Source organism: Calypte anna, chromosome 1 (genome assembly GCF_003957555.1).
Source record: "Calypte anna isolate BGI_N300 chromosome 1, bCalAnn1_v1.p, whole genome shotgun sequence".
NCBI lineage: Eukaryota > Metazoa > Chordata > Aves > Apodiformes > Trochilidae > Calypte > Calypte anna.
Window position 1 is genome coordinate 47,566,707 of NC_044244.1, and position 17,206 is coordinate 47,583,912.

At 39.1% G+C, this 17,206-nt stretch overlaps 1 protein-coding gene across 1 annotated transcript in view; it reads right to left on the minus strand.

Moving 5' to 3' along the window:
- CALD1 (caldesmon 1) overlaps window positions 1-17,206 on the minus strand; it is a 91,181-nt gene that overhangs the window by 1,887 nt on the left and 72,088 nt on the right. Inside the window, exons 6-13 of the mRNA XM_030445684.1 lie at window positions 15,599-15,785; window positions 13,814-13,954; window positions 6,967-7,010; window positions 6,796-6,874; window positions 4,621-4,758; window positions 3,566-3,661; window positions 1,709-1,786; window positions 1,417-1,450 (exon numbers count right to left, since the gene is read on the minus strand). Coding sequence (XP_030301544.1) covers window positions 1,417-1,450; window positions 1,709-1,786; window positions 3,566-3,661; window positions 4,621-4,758; window positions 6,796-6,874; window positions 6,967-7,010; window positions 13,814-13,954; window positions 15,599-15,785 — 797 coding nt within the window. The remainder of the gene's footprint in view (window positions 1-1,416; window positions 1,451-1,708; window positions 1,787-3,565; window positions 3,662-4,620; window positions 4,759-6,795; window positions 6,875-6,966; window positions 7,011-13,813; window positions 13,955-15,598; window positions 15,786-17,206) is intronic.

The following is a 17,206-nucleotide window of genomic DNA, read 5'->3' on the forward strand; positions in this document are numbered from 1 at the left end:
CCCAGGGAAGTACCTCAGGAATTTCTCAGGAGCTTCCCACCTAGAAATATGGGGGCTTACTGTTCCCAGCTCTCTCTCTATCCAGGCATGGGTGGCTGCCATGCAAAGTCAGGCTGTGCTGCTGTGCTGCAGTGTTTGGTGCATGCACTCCCAGGTCCAACAGGAGTGACACCAGCTCCTGAGGGCCTCCTCCTGCAGCCCCTCTGCTGAAGCCTTCATCTCATTCAGCCTTAGACAAGGGGCTCAGTAGTGTCAGAGCCCATGGAGCAGGAGCTGTTCCCATGGGCAAACAACACACAACCACTAAAGCCTTCCATGAGAGCAGAGCAAAAGCTGAGTAAGCCTGAAAACCTCACTCCTAACAGGCCAGTTTGAAAAAAGGTCAGGAGAGGAGAGAGGAAATTATGTGTTGCAGGACTCTAAGGTGATAAGAAAAGTTCACAGGCTATACCATAACTCTGGCTTCACATATATATGTGAAGTAAAATGAGTGCACATATTAATGTGTAGACAACCAAAAGTTTTCCTGTATTTGATCATTTCACTTTCAATGAAGAGTTGAGGGATATTGCAAGAGATCTTAAAGCTGTTAAATTGATCAGTGAATTTCCATTCTTCCCCACTGGTCCTTAGGTGCATACTACTTTTAATTTAATTTTTTTTTGCAGTGTTTTAGATTTAAATAAAAATTTTAAATGTGCTAGGAGGAGAATTTAGCGTTTTTCTTTTTGTACAACTACATAGTGTTTCCCAGATTAGTAGTTTCAAATTGACAGCAGTAGAACTCCTTTTGCCTTGAGAAGACACAGCTCCAGCAAAAGCAGGGCTGCTGTTCAGTGCATTTCAACTTCATTTCAGCCTGGGTATGCAGGAGCCCGTGAAATGCACAGCTAGTCAGAGGAATTATTTTTTAAAATCAACACTGCTGCACTTTCATCAGGCTTAACCAGTACCCAGGGGCAGTATTTAAAATCAGATGCACAGCTCGTTCTCAGTAGTACTGAAAACATCCATATCTGCTCAAATAATGCTGCTGCTGCAGCCTCAGTTTTTTGGGTTTCCTTTCTTCACACCTGAAAGGCATAAACATTCCTTCTGCTGGCTTTGAAAGAGCCTGTCCCAGATCCTTGCATTTGCTGTTATTGGTTAACTGACCACTGGACTTCTCTGACCTCACACAGTTTAATTACACTCCCCACTGCGAGTCCTAATCCTCCTAGAAAGATGATTTCAGCTAATTTCTCAGATGTTTGTGTTTTGATGATATTGCAAGGGAGCATTTGAGAAGTGAAGGCAAAAATGTTGGGGATTTTTTTCATCAGCATAACAGCTGTAGAATTTTAAGTCAGGCATGGCTGTAGGAAAATGTGGCAAAGTTTCCACTTATTATGCAGATGTATTATGAGAATTACTTACCATTAGTCTCTGATTTTTTCCCCATAGCTGATACCTGTTTGAAGAAGTAATAAGCCACTATTAAAGTTGAGTATGGGAAAATATTGCTATTTATAACAGGTAAAAAAAAAGCAGCTCCAGCCAAGGAACAGATTTCCATGCACCACACAGGTCTGCCAAACAGGAAAATAAAAGTTACATGCTGCCCATGGCTTTTTATGTCTCATTGGACTCTCTTTTATACATAAAAATGCAGGTTAGTAAAAAAAGCCTCCCACACAGATACTCTTTTAACAATGCACTGAAGGGTTACCTTAGAAGAAGATGGCTTTTCAAGTGACTGCTTCTCCCAGAGATTACGTTTGCCAGATACATCTCCTGGTCTTAAATCCTGTATTTTAAAATTAATGTTGGAGAACAGAAACCAATGTTAATTCAGAGGCATTTTAATTCGGTATAGAAAAAGTTAGAATGTGGATCATCCCTTATGGTGTAAATATTGTATTCTCTAGATATTATAAAGCTATTCAGAATGACACTTTACATAATCACTCCACACCTATACATGCTTGCACAGACTGCCTATAACTTGTTACATTAATCCTAGGAAGTACAGTGAAAAGTTACTGCACCATTGGATTTTTAAGAAAGGCAATTCCAAATCTTGCAGAAAAAAACCATTCAGAGGTTGTAGAAAGGAGGAAATGAAAAGTAGCTTGTCTCAATTATTTTTCATCAGAACCAAATTAATTAATTAAAAATATAAAAATATAGAGCAGGACTTAAAATATAACAGAAAAGCAGATCCTTCTCTGCATTCTCAAATAGAGGTTTCAGGATTTCACACTGTAGTCCCTTATATCCATTTGAATTTCCTTTTCATCCTTTAAAACCTCATCATGTACCAGTCACTAGCCTGACAGAAAAAAACCAAATAAATGAGGTAAAATAATTAAAGTGATTTGCTAACTAAGATATTCTATATTTCCATAAAACAACAACCACACATTACACATATGTATCACTCTCCATAGTCAATTATAAACAAGTTTACCTGACCACTTTAGCAAATAGACCCCCAAAGAAGAAGAACAGGAGGAGGGCAGGTTCCTTCAAGCACAGAGATTGAAAGAAGAAAGAACAATCTATTGAGAAAGAGGGAAATGAAGACATAGATAGGAACAGTTGGCTGAGGGGAAAACAGGAGGTTAGTTTTACATTATCCAAAAGATGCAACCTAAAAGAAAGAAAGGAAAATCTGGAGGCAGATTCTGTGCTGGTGTTCAGTGGTTGTGTTTAAATAAAGTGACCACAATGATTTTTTTTATTTTTTTTTTCATGTCCATAAGGACATGATCTCCGTGTAGCTACTACTAGGGGAAACACTGCAAATTTCAAACTCTTCTTTGAGACAAATAGGGGTGTGAACTGAGAAAGCATTCATCAGGCTGCATCTTTTATAAAGGGTAAGTGGACTGGCAGAAAAACACTACACAAGGACATGTGAAACCAATTCATTAATAAAACCAATTCATTAATAACCAATTCATTAATAAAATCCTAAATCCAACACTCCACCATGAGTGCTGATGCCCTGCCATTTTGCAGTCTGGACACCTTCAGCTCCCATTCTTCATCCCTAACCCTCAATTCATCCAACCCCACAATTACCTGGTTTCTGCTCCTTTCCACATCCACACTGCTGCTTCCCACACTTTCTGCTCTTATTCTTACTGAAGTAACAGGCATGCTAAAGAGCCTTCATTAGAAATAAATTTTAGACTCTTAAAGCATTAAAGTATTTTAGTCGTGTTTGGTTTTAAACAAAACTATGTTTTTATACTTGGAAAATTTTACAGGCCAAAGGCCTGTAAAATCCAAGGTCTCTGGCTGGTAATATCTGAATTAATGGCAGGCTTTTCATAGACCTCTTATAGAGGGGCAGAACTTCCTTGAGCAGAGTCTTTTTAAAAAACCTCTCAGTTTTAGGGTGAGAACTGTTCCTGAGTACCCTGGAGCCAGCAGCCAGAGGGCCTCTCTGAGCCTCCAGTAGAGGACATGGAGCAAGTGTCTTCCAAAGGCCATCAGATGCTTGAGGAAGCACCTTCCCTACCTCTGCCCCAGGAAAGAACACACCTAGTGAAGAGAAGGTTATTGCAGGCTTACTTACAGAAGGTTTTGGAGCAGGTGATCTGTTGCTCTCTGGGGTTTTGGTTAACCACTCATTGATACGACTGGAGACACCGACCTTCAGTCCAGCAGTTTCCTGCAGAATAATAAAATATAATCAGAAGGCTTTCAGAATAGCTTTTGCTATGTTTTCTGTGGTTTAGATTTAAAAACAAAGTCAATTTGAGTTTAATACAGAGGTCCTCACTGAAACTGTGGTTGAGTCATCCTGTGGGCTTTAAAGATATTGTCACTATACACTACACAGTACTACTGCCTTCTTGTTTACATTACTGGTAAATATAGGCTGACAAAATAATTTCCACTGTAATGCTAAATCATGAATAAATGTTATACATAGACCTGCTGTTCCTCTCATAACCCCAGACTCCAAGGGAAAAAAAGATCTTTAGGATAAAAGAAGACACAACAGTCTTAAGTCTGACTAAAATACTTCAAAAAAGCACAAAATAGAGGAGTCAAATATTTCAAAACTTAAATCATTACAATAAATCTTTAAAAGGTTGGAAAAAATTACTGAAATTTCATGGCTATCTGTAATAATCCCTTTCAACTCATGGCTCAGCTTTTTGGCTATGATGAATGCTCATCAACTAGCATAAATTTATAGAGGGGAAATGTCACCTTAAGGATTTATCTTAAAGGATAAAGGTCTCACAAATGTTTCTATGCATTATATATATAAAACATCACCATTATCTTGTATATTTAATCCTCCTTTACCCCCTAAATGAATCTTTCCCAACACAAAGAATTCCTTTGTATTCTGCTTCAACTACTCAAATGTATTTGTCTAAGATATCTGATGTAGCTCTGGAATGTCTCATAACTTAGCTCAGTATGTCACTAAATTCTTCCATTATACTCAATATTGCAGCCAAACTATTTGTGGGTTTCTGAGGACCTCAGGATCCTTTAGGATCCTTCACCAGTGATGTCAACAGGAGCAAGAAGGCTTATTCACAGGAGCATGAATGGCAAAGTCAGCTCCATAACATAATTCTACATAACCACTATATAAAATTAAACACATACCTTATTTGGTGTTCCTGTCCCAGAGGGTGATGAAAAAACATTCCCTTTCTCCCACATACTCTTGATGTTACGGACACCCTCAGCTGGAACATGAAGATCAGAGGGTGCTGGCTTAGCTGGTCTTGAAGCCTTTGTGCCCTGCAGAAGAATTGGGGTGAGAATTGGAGTGTTTGGCATTAAGAGCTGGAGTTGCAGGGTGGTTTGAATTTGGGGCAGTGCTGGGGAATGGAGCAACTGTCAGTGGTTCTAGCAGTTCTTGTGCAAAGATGGAAAGGAGCACCCAGATCCAGAGATGTCACTAGGGCTCTCTCCCTTTTGATTTTCAGTTGCACCCTTGGCATGACCAGCTATGAAAACTGCAGTCACTTGGATTTTTGCTTTTGTTCCATTTCTAAAGCTCATGGCAAACTACAGCTCTGCACACAACTTCTCCAAGGGTTTCATTTGTCCTCTTTCAAGTCTCAGTGCCTGCATCCTGTAAGCATGGCTCATTCAGGGACACAGGTAAGGAAACCCTTACGCAGAGGCAGTCAGCAGACTCTGTTCCATTTGTCCTAGATAACTTAACCTCACAACACAGTGGATTCTAGGGGTACATTTCAGCAATTACAGTATATTTGGAATGCAGTGGGGTTTTTTGAAGAGTGGATGATTGGAGGAGTGGGGCTTTTTTGGCAGTGTGGGTTGGTTTTTTGTTTATATTTTTTCCTGGTTACCAAAAACACTGGACCAAAACTGCCTGGTTTGCTTTTTAATATATAATTGGAGCAAAAAGACTCAGGACCTTAGAAAGTCCCTTCTGAATATACAGGAGAATCTGATGTAAGCTGATGTGTGGGTAGGTGAACTGGTTCAGTGTTTATGATCTGATAAACTCTGATTTCACTGTTATAAAAATTACTTATGACAGACAGAACTGTAGATCCTACCCATCTACTCTCTTCATGGAGTTTAATGTGAGGACTTAGTGCAAAATTAAAGCCTTTGGTCACTCTACAGTGGCTGTCTCATCCAGAAAAGGTGCTGAGTGAAGCAGGATGACAGAAGTTGTAAGCTCCTACTATGATGATATGGGAAGTATCATGTTGATATTCATCTTTAGTGGAGGGGGTTGAGCTATCTTCAGCTCAACATAGGTGCTAGAGGCAAGTCTGAACCTTCAGCAATGTCCTGTATGTGCTTTTTTCATGGGGAACTGACACACAATATAAAACTTTCCAGCACTAAAAGGCTTCCTGGCAGAAGGGTTAAATGGAGAACAGACACAGAAAAAAGCTTTGGTTAACTGATCTTTAATTACGGTAAGTTAAATGATAAGAAAGTCTACCTAACTACTGCTTCATTAGAATACCATGCTTTGATTCTCTTTGTTAATAAAAGGAGAAAAAAATCTAGTCTAGAATAAGTGCTAGACTTTAATCACTTATCAAGATAATATCCCTTTTTATATTAATTTATTCCCATTACAGTTAGTAACCTACTGAGGTTGGCCTGAGATGTTAACCAGGAGCTTTCATGTTGCCTATTCTCACTGATTTATAAAAACAGCTAACCCCCCCCCCTCCAAAACAACAAAAAACCCAAGAAAACCAAACCAAACCCCAAAAAACTATTTTTCCTTTGACTGTGAAAAGAAAAAGCGATCAATTCTGACTTCAAGGCACATTATTAAGCCACTCCTTGTAAAAATCACCTTGGTCAAATTCTGCATTTTGATTCTGTTTTTCCTTTGTGACTACTTAACTCCCTAGTTCACTAAAGTATGTCTTTCTTTGCCAAGGTATTTCACACTGAAGTGGCAGCCAGAAACACAGGCCCAGTTCCTGGGTCTCCCAAATAAGCTGCTGAAGCAGCTTTGCTCAGGGTGACTTATTCAGCTCTCTGCTAATAGTACTGTCACCAAGAAAAGGATGCGACTGTCACTCAAGAGATGCTGCCTGAGTCCTTCAAGAGCTACTCCAAGCCTATAAAGAAGCCAGAATAAATTGTAGCATATAAAGGAAGACACAAATCTGAATTTTTGTTACAATATGTATCTAGCTGCTGTTTATAGGTGTGCCTCAAAGATTTTGTTCTTTAATTTAGATTAAAAAGAGTTTGTGAACAAAACAACACAGACTGATTAATGTCCTGAAAGCCATTAATCAGAGCCACCATGAACAGGGATTCACTCACCTCAATTGCACTGGTGTATTGTTCAAGTCGACTGTCAATCTTTGAGACAACTGCTGTCGTATGGGTGGGTTTCATACCACTGTAGGAAGCAGAAAAAAGTGGGAAAGAAATTATTATTCCTTGTGATTAAACACTGCTCTTTTGACTGAACCTCCTGTTTTATTGCTTTACCTCTTCTGAGCGGATTTGTTCAAAAATTCTGCTCGCTCCTCTATCTAGAAAAGAGAGAAACAAGAATTATAAGTTTAGAGTTAATAGAAAGGCATCCTGTACAAGGCTGGGCCAAAATGTAATTTTCAGTGCCAAAAGGTCAATCTGAAAGGTATGCATTCCAAAAGAAATCACCAGACACACACATACACGCATAGGTTTTGTAGTTAGGAGCCTCTCATGCTACAGGTTCATAAGGGTCATATGACGTGTCATAAGACATATTTTTCACATTTATATTTGCATTCTTCATATTTATCCAGTGCCTCATTTGTAACAAGAAAATAAATCAACAACATAGAAAGCAGAAAAGGGGAGAAGCTTATTATATGAAGGGGGTGGGCACTAAAAAAATCTATGTCAAATTTCTTCCTATCTCCAACATAAGATATCTTATAAGGTATCTTTTAAGACAGACAACACTTTTAATTTTTTTCACAGCCGAGGCATGGACTATGCCAGGTCTGGAGCTTAGCCATATACTCTAACTCATGCATGTTTTTGCAGGACATTGGCATTTTAATTTGAGCTCAAAAGAAACCTATCAGACTTTACTCTGCCCATGCTCAACAGGGTCATTGCTCAGTCAATATCTATCAGCTGTTATTTTACAAACTGGTATCTTACATTTCATCATTATTTTCTACTCTGTGTGTAGGAAAATATTGTAATGTTTCCAGGGAAAAAGAATCCTGAAGGTCACATAAGACTTATTCCAAATCTCCCAGTAATTTGAAGACAACTCCAACCCTGAGTAACATTTTAAATCATGTCACAATGGTGTGCATGTGTCTGAATTCTGAAATATTTTTATCAACTTCCTCACGTCTCTTCCACATCGTATTGTTCCACTTCTTGTCCCAGGCTTAACAGTTTCTCTTAAGAGCAAAATATACACAAGCAGCTCCAAGGGCTAAAAATTACTATTAATCAGCCTGGGGATTGCCTGATCTCAGTGTGAGTTGCTCATTCTCAAGTTGCTTGAACAGTGACTGCTGTGGCATTAATGCCTTTAGAACATGGCAATGACAGCCATTCCTTTAAATGGCTCCTGTCAGCACCCTGAGCATCCCAGCTGTAGCAGAATACTAAAGCTCACAGCAGTCCCAGCAAAGGGCACAAATGTTTTATTTCTCAGGCCCATACAAGCAAAAAATTGGGCAGTTCACTTCAGTGCAGAATTTGCCAAACAAGCTTATTGGAGGAGCTCAAAGGCACCTCTAAAGAGCCAAAAAAAATCAGGTACACAATTTACGGAGTCATTTACATCAGCAGTTTTAGTTGCCAATATATGATGTAAATACAGCTCCGAGTGGAAGGATGGGCTTTGCTCGGTATGTACCAAGTGTTTCTACCCACTGTGGTCACACGATGGCAGCAATACCCCAGGCAGGAGCTGAAGAGACACCCACACCCCCACGGGTCCGGGGCCGCTGCTCTTCCTCTGCCGAACATTTCAGGACTTAGTTTCAGCCAGAGGAAATGCAGTTGTCATTGCCATAAAACAAGCAAGTAAATTACCTAATTAAATGTAACTACACATATCTACGACAGTAACTTAAGACCTCTCCTCAGTTATGGTACAGACAGAAAAGTTTCCCACAGTGCTGATTTCTGGGGTCATAACCAGCAATGAGTCAAAATTAGGAGTTATACCCACAGGAGAAATTGGTTTCTCCCATGCTCTGTATGAGCAGATAAGTCCTCAGCTGCATCAGTGAAACCCTGACCTGCAGCAAAGACAAAGAACAAGGACTATACCAAAGAACCAGGTCTCAAGGTATTCGTCTAGAAATTCCTTAGCAGCATCTTCTAGTTCAGATGAACGAAGGCTCCACTTAAAATTTTACAGAAGGGCAAGATTTTTTAAGATGCTCAGAAGATGCTAACAGTAGACTCCTTTTATAGTCTTCCTGTGTGCAGGAAAATGTTTCTACACAGCAGGGAAACCTTGGCAGCAGTAGTTACTGGTTTAAGAGGAGGATAGGTTGAGGGGAAGGTGGACATGGATTCTTGGGATTGTAGTAAAAAGACATGGGGTTGTTCTTTACCCACTGGAAACAGCAGTTCTTAGAGCACCCGCTGTGGTATCAGGAATAAGTCAGGGATTCTTCAGAACAGGAGTGAGGAAGCAAACCAGAAAATAATTGAAACAGGAAAGCAGAGCTAGAAAGCTAAAACATGGTCCTTTTCCCAGGGAAGCACATGCCTTGTGGGGATGTATAACACATTTTCTGCACATTTATATGAGCATTTTTTCGAAAGCATTTGCCTTAAATGTACAATATGTATGAAACAGAAACACACTGAATACACTTTGAGCAAATACACCTGTATATACAAGTGTATTGAACATACAGGTCAAACACATTTAGAGTGCACAGCAACATCTAAAGATCATTTACCCACTGCACACCACACAAATGCCATGCAAAGAATTTAAAATGTTTGGCACATACAGTAAACATTATTACAAAATAGATCTGTAAGAGAAATAGGCAAAGCACAAATGTGTGGTTAGCACAAAATGCAAAATATTTCCTCAATTTAAGACCAAGAAATAAGAATAATCCTTCTCCTACATTCATTTCAATGAGGTCTTGTTAAATAGCTTGGACTACATTTTGTCACTATGGAGTACTTTACTAAACCTCTGACACAGAATACCCACCTACTCTGAAGCATCAACCTCTCAGCCTCTAAATCATGACCATTAAGAACATAGGATCTCAGGCTGCATTTCTCCTACTTAACTTCAGCTGCTTGAAAGTTAAGCATTTGGTTAAAATTACTCATTTTCATTCCTTCTATAGTCAGTAGAGAGGCATTCACCTCACCCTAGGAAAGGTGGGATTGCTTATCCACCACGAGTGGCTCTCGCTTTCTCTATTGACTACCAAAGCTTAGATTAGACAACAACAGGCTTAGGTGGAAGAACCAAGTGGAAATCCATTCTGAGTGGTAGTCACTAGAAGTAAAGTGGCTTCTCATCCCTCTGGAGTGGCTCACACGCTCTCACTTCATTTGACACTGTTAGGCTTTTTCCTGCTGTTGGCAGCATCTGTGCAGAGTGCACCGATTCACTCCAGTTAATACCTGCCAGATTAGAGTGCTGCTATCAGCATGAAGATGAGGAATAAACTAAATTTCACAAATCCTGTTCTTATTATTCTGTCTTCCCTCTGCTGCAAGAGTAGTTCATCTAGGCAGTACTGATTTTGTGGAGCCTAACTCTTTTCAGTCACTGCTTCAGCTGTCAGGTACTGAGAGAAATAACGAGATAGGACAAGACAAGTCTTGAAGGAAATTTAAAAAAAAAACAAAATAAAAAAAAATAAAACAGCCCTCAAGCACTGAAAAGTCCTATCTTCTAACTTAGCAGTCAGCATTGTCTTGAAGAGAGTACAGGTTGTTGCATCAGCCCATGCTTCCCCAAGAGACATTCTCTGCAAAGGCAGGAGATATTTCAGGCTCCAAGCCTCCTGCCATTGCTTCCTCCCCTCAATGCCTAACAGCTTCTGCATTTCTGTAGTGGTGGATCTCACCCCCAAGAGGAGACTTAGCACTGAAATATCCTCTTCCTGATGAACCTAGCAAATAGTTATACAAGAAATCAGAAACACACCCTCCCAAAGAAAATAAAATTGCCTCAAAATGATAACTAAAAAAGCTTATGCAGGAAATCTCATTTTTCTATTGCAGTGCCATTTGTGTGGACTAAAGTGTGAAAGAATGAGTCAAAGAGAGATGGGAGAGCACCAGAAGTTGTTCCTGTCTTTACCCTTATTGAAAATAATAGAAAAATTAAAAGCAAAACAGAAAAGTGGGCAAAGGTGGAACAGAGGTTTGGTACTGCTGCTACTGCCCACGGAGAGTCCACTAGTTCTGGGAAATCCAAGCTGCTTCTGTCCCTTAGTGATGAATTTGGCCTGTATTTACTTTTCCTGCTTCCTCTGCTCTGTCCCCTCAGAAAGGACCAGCCCTGATGCTGTCACTGATGCCCTCCATGCTGCAGCAGGAGGTCTGCTGCAGTAGTGTCTCAGGCTTCAGGAGAATACTTCATTTAACAGTTAAAAGAACTGGAGTTACTGTGTAGATTATCACAGCAGTTCTTTCTAATTATAAGCTAATACATATATTATGTCTGTGTTGGTGTACATACACTTATAATTGTGCATCCATGAGCCATGTAATACATTGAGATATGTTGCACATCTTGGCCTCTCAAATCTGCATCTGCATGTCATGCTAGTCCATGCCCTGCCTGATGGATAGATACAGTGTCCATAAGATGGCTATACACCATACTCCTTTAAAGTTTATTTCACTTCTTTCCTTTTTTTCTTCTAGTTCACTAGGCAAGTAGCATGCCCTAATTTCTTCATCTAAGTCACTACCAGGAACTTCTTTTTCTTCCCAAAAACCTACTGTGTCAGGAAGGATAAAGACAGAGAAAAATATGTTTTGACAGACTGTGAGCTAGGGGAAGTTGGGATGTACCTATGTATCCTACAGTACTTTAATACTAAGGATCCTTATTTTTATTATGAATTCCAACACCCACATTTGTGCATTTGGGGTTCTCATATGACTCATTACACATTTAACCAGATGATGCATTAATCAAGTGAGAAAATACACGCCAGAAGCTTTCCAAGTCAAAAGATAACTTGGGTGGTGAACAACAGGCAACAAGCAAGCTGTGTACCAACCTGGTTAGACCAGCCTGAGAAGTTTGTCCAAATAAAAGGCAACAAAATGCACTCTCTTCTAAAGATTAGAGTTTGACATCAAATTTGGCATCAGGTTATTAAAATGAGATTATTCTTTTCCTGGCTATTGACCACAGAAGGCCAAGGAAAGGTTTAGGATGTGATACTCAACAATATTACATATCTGCTGTGGCCACACACAGAAAGCAAACTGGAATACATACAGTATCACCAATTTCTCAGAGAGAAAAACAGAGGAAGAGAAAAAATGTGTACAGAGTTGTATATACCAGTTTTTGTAACAGACAACTTCTACATAACAAGCCATAAAACCTGGCAGAAATTATCATCATAAAAAAAGTTGGGCCTTGGATACTTAAAAACATTTGGAGAATTCCAGTTTTCCTCTAAAAATACACTTAATAGAATAGTGTAGCATCAGTCCAAAAGTTCCCTGAAAGCTATTAACCTTCTGCCAAATCCAGTGTTTTTTCCCACTCTCCCCAGTATTATGATCTGTATCTTTCTGTTATGTGTTTTCAAGTGTGACCTTCTCTTTTCTGAGTCATCTGTGAACTGAAGCTCCAAATGTATGTCATAAAAGGCATCTCAAATAAACAGAAAGAAAAAAAAATCCCTCTAAGGAGGTCTGGGAAGAAGCTGTACTTTTGCAGTGTCTGCTTTTCACATGGTGTTTTGAAAAAAAAAACCAAAAACCAAAACAAAACAAAAAAAAAAAAACAAAACAAGAACAAGGAGCAATAAGAGCAGCAAGCCAAAAAAATTGGCAAACTTTGTTTACAACTGGATTAGTTAGATATTAGGAAAAAAATCGTCACCAAAAGAGTGGTCAAGCATTGGAACAGGCTGCCCAGGGAGGTGATGGAGTTGCTGACCCTGTGGGTATTCAAAAAATGGGTAGATGTGGCACTTCAAGAGATGATCTGGTGGTTACAGTGGTGTAGGACTGATGGCTGGACTTGATGATCTTGAAGATCTTTTCTAAAGATGATGATTCTATGATTCTGTTATATTATTCTAATTCTGTCCTTGTAGTTCAGGTTCAGGTATGTATGAGAAGTCAAAGGCAAGTTCAGTCGAAAGCATTTATACACTGTATTTGCTAGAACTGGACCCAAACCAGTATAGGGTTGAAGCTCCAGACTGGTTTAAAGTACAGCTCTGTGAGTGGAAATGTAATTTGGACCAAATGCAGTTTGTCACCAAATACAGTTCTTAATCCCATGGAGATCCTCTTCATGGTTCTATAAGCTTTTATCTGATAACCTCCCACCTGGTTCTTATGTCTCCTAGTGCTCACTAAGAGACCTTTTTTACAAATATTTTGGATCCTTAAATGACTAATGATACAAAATAAGAAAAGAATTGAAAACGATTAATAGATCCATAGTTTGAGCTTGAGCTGAAAAAACAATTGGACTGAATATCAAAACAAAGTTCCATATCATTTCAGTGGGGCCAGGATTCCTCTTCCATGCTGAAAGGCCATTTAATTGATTTATCTGAGTTCCAATATGATATAGGCCTCAGAAGACCACTTAGAAATTCCTTCAGCAATGGAATGGTTTGGTTTTTTTCTCTCATGTAAGAAAATTAAATCCAGCCCAGTATTTCCAGATATTATTTCTAGGGAGATTAGACATAAACCAGAACTCCCATATGAGGTAGTTTCAATTAATGATGATCATGCTGAATATGCATAAAGACAAAAGAAGAAAGTACTTGTGGATGTGGAAAGAGAGAGAACACTTGTGATCTCTATCTACCCCAGTTCACAAAAAATTTAATTTGGAAATCAACACAGTATTATGGCTCTAAGTTTCCAAAATAATTTTCTCTTGAAGTAAAGATCCTTTATTTGATATTTTTCATCACCAAGAACACTGTAGATTCTATCTTTAGAAAGGGTCTCTAATTTTCAATTGTCCCAATAAATGAAGTTTTTCAGCTTAAGGTTTCAGGCTAAGGTCTGATTCAGAGCATTGTTCCAGGTTTGATTTCAAGTATTTCCCCACTGCCTTGGTGCAACCCCCATTGCCTTTTATGTACTGCATAGATCTAAGTGGGGAGGTTACCTTGAGAGATGAACCTTTAGGACTGAAGCATTTAAATGGCTTCTTCTCTTCAGATACACCATCTTCTGGCATTTTTTGACGTTTTTCAGCAGCTTCAGCCCTTCTCTTTTCAATTTCTTCTTTCATCCTCCTCTTTTCCTCCTAAAAAAAAAATATGAATGGCCTTATTCTTCCAGGAACTATATTAATATTACAGGGCTTTTCAGTTATGTAAACATTTACTAATTTTTTTTAAACAGATTTTTATTGCAGTCAAAAGAGTTCAGTGACTCATCTGAAATCCAGCAATGTATCTCTAATAATAGTGTATCTCTAATCCATCTTTGTGTTAAGAAAGCAAAGAAGACAGCTAGTTTGTGCTGCTTTACTCTCTCCTGACAGTGAGGTCACTAGATTCATTGCAATAGAGTGCCATGTAAAGAGAGAAAAAAACACATTTATAAAAAAACTCAGATTCAGTTTCTCTTTATGGTTATGTATTATAATTGTAGTGGTCTCCTGCCCATCTACTCTGGCACTTGCTTTGCCAAGGTTAATAGTCCAACAAGGAAAAATCAGTAGTTGCCAAAAAAAGTGAAGATTAAATGCTTACAGTTTTACCTCCAAAGAGATAACATTTTTTACTTCATAAGCAACCACTGTGAGAGCTGATCAACAGAGTCTAAACAGCAAGGTATTTTCCATTCTCAGTATCTGAGAACTCAGCATTAATTAATACTGAGAACTCAGTATTGAGTTCTACTGTAAAAATCCTGAGTATTACAAAGCAATTTGCATTCATCTGGCAAATGCTATTATTATTATCATCTATCATTTGTTTTCCAAACAAATAAGATTCCTAAATGATGCATCAGAGATTTGGAAATCCCATTCACAGGGTCCCTTGGCAGAGAAAGTACAAGGAAACAGATGTGCTTGGGGACTCAGTATTTAAATAGACAAGAATATCTTCCTAGTGAGATCTAGCCTATTTTAACTATGTATAACATCAGCATTCCTGCTCATCTGCAGCAGATGAATTTTGATGTGTGCTCTGTAATTCAATTTTTGTAATGTCAAAAAGATACCCTGAATAAATTAAGATCTCTGTTGCTATTACACTGCCCCCAACATTTTGCATCATCATGAAGAAATTTGCCACTGTTGAAGATGAAATCTTGACTCATGAAGACGTTTATGAGGGTCCTGTCTTTCCTGAAGATAGAACTGTTCCTTTCTACCCTGGATGACTGTGTGTTTTACCTCAGATCCTCAACTAATGTATCTATAGGATGTGATCACTTGGTATCAAATATACTATGCCTAGACTTAAATCTGAATGTTATAAAACAGGGTGATTTTAATGCTGTGTAGCATATTTGAAATTAAGGTCTGTTGATATACAATCTCCTGAAAGACATTAAGAAACAGGGAAGCCCAGAAGAGCACATGGCCCAGAGGGACCAGGTAATAGGTGCAATTTGAAGCAAAGTCACAGCAGTTCCCCACATAGCAGTGTCAGATCCAAGAATAAGCAGCGTGCTTTGGCCAGCATGCTTGGGCTTGATCTTGCCTTCCCCATTCCATGCCCATTCCCCTCCTATGAGCCATTCTCCAGTGGCCTCATTCTGCCCTTTTGTTAAACACAGCCCCACCAACTTCCAGACTCACCAACTTTTTTGCCTAAAAAGTGCCTGTTATGATGCACTGTAAAGTTGTTATCAGCTACTGCAAGGCCAGTGGAAGTTAGGTAGTAACAAGAGAATTAAAAAAAAAGAAGTCCAGTACTTCATATTTTACACTTACTTCCTCTCTGGCTTTTCTCTCAGCCTCCTCCTGTTTCTTCTTCTGTTCCTCTTCCTCCAGGATTTTCCGGCGCTCCTCCCGCCTTTTCTTCAGTTCATCCAGCTCTGCCGCTGCCTCCTGCTGCTTCTCCTTCAGCTTCTCAAGCTCCTCGCTCTCATTCCGTGCGGTCCCTTTCAAGCTGGAGCGGCTGGGAAAGAAATGAAATGGAAGGTGATGCACCAGGGGTTTTCCCTTTCCCTGTCCAGGGCCAAGCGCGGCCACGCACTCACCAGCAGCACTCAAAAATGTTGCCTTATAAGAGTTTTTGCTCCTTGTAAACCATGACAGGCCCCAAACATTTTTATCCAGAGTTAATAAGTTGGGATACTACATGGAACACTCCTCCCATGTTCTTATGATGAGGAAGGAGTCTCTCATGTGCTTGTATGGACAGGAAATGCACCACTATACCTGAGAACGAAGGACACCTCCATTTTTAAGAAAATCCAGTATCTGAGGTAGAAATATTTAGTATCTCATGTAAACTACAGCAAGATATATCAAACCTTCAGGAAGAGATGATCCTCCATCTAGAGGAAGCATCTGTCTAAAAGCATGTTTGCAGGAGTGGGTGTAATTTTGCTCTGGGGTGACCTTAATGAAGCCTTCCAGTACCTGAAGTGGGGCTACAGGAAAGCTGGGGAGGGACTTTTCACAAGGATGTGTAGCAATAGGACAAGGGGTAATGTCTTTAGACTGGAAGAGGGTAGAATTAGGTTAGGCTTTAGGAAGAAATCTTTTATTGTGAGGGTGGTGAGATGCTGGAACAGCTGTTAAAAGAAGTCGTGGCTGCCCTCTCCTTGGGAGTGTTCAAGGCCAGGTTGGATGGGACTTGGAGCAACCTGGTGTGAAGTGCCCCTGCCATGGCCAGGGAGTTTGAAACTAGATGACCTTTAAGGTCCCCTCCAACCCAAATCAGTGTATGGTATCTCATCAGCATCTCTATGGTACACAGTAAATTGTTATGGTTTGACACTTCTGCTCTGCAGTTTATGTCTGAAGGAAAACACTTTTCTAACCATATTGTACTTCAGGCAGAAAACAGAGCAGTGGAAAGCCATAACTAATTCCTCTTTGTTGATTTAAAATGAGAAATTTACATACAAAGCTAATAATAAATATATTATACAATGTTCTGTGTAATAAAAGATGCACTAATCCTTTGCTTTGAAACACAAGTTTTTTATAAACCCTTTTTAAAAAAAGATACACATAATCAGCAACAGTACAAATTACTTGACTAGTGGAAAACAAAAGGAAACAAAGAGAAGGGAGAGAATCTTAAAGCTTTGGTTTTAAAAGACCTAAAAAAATTCCTATCTCCACCATAATACCTATAACTTTAAATCTCCCAGCTTGTATGAACAGAAAGGTTCATCAGATCTTTTGCTGACGTTTTCCAGGGAAAATATGACTTTTTATTAAATTACTGAAAATTATTTAATAATGGCATATTTCCAAAGGAGAAAACCAGAAGTTTTCCAACCAGCTATAATGTACGAGACAGAAAGAATAAAAATTAAATTAAAAACAAAAAACCCCAACCTATAACAAATAGTTGCATTAGTG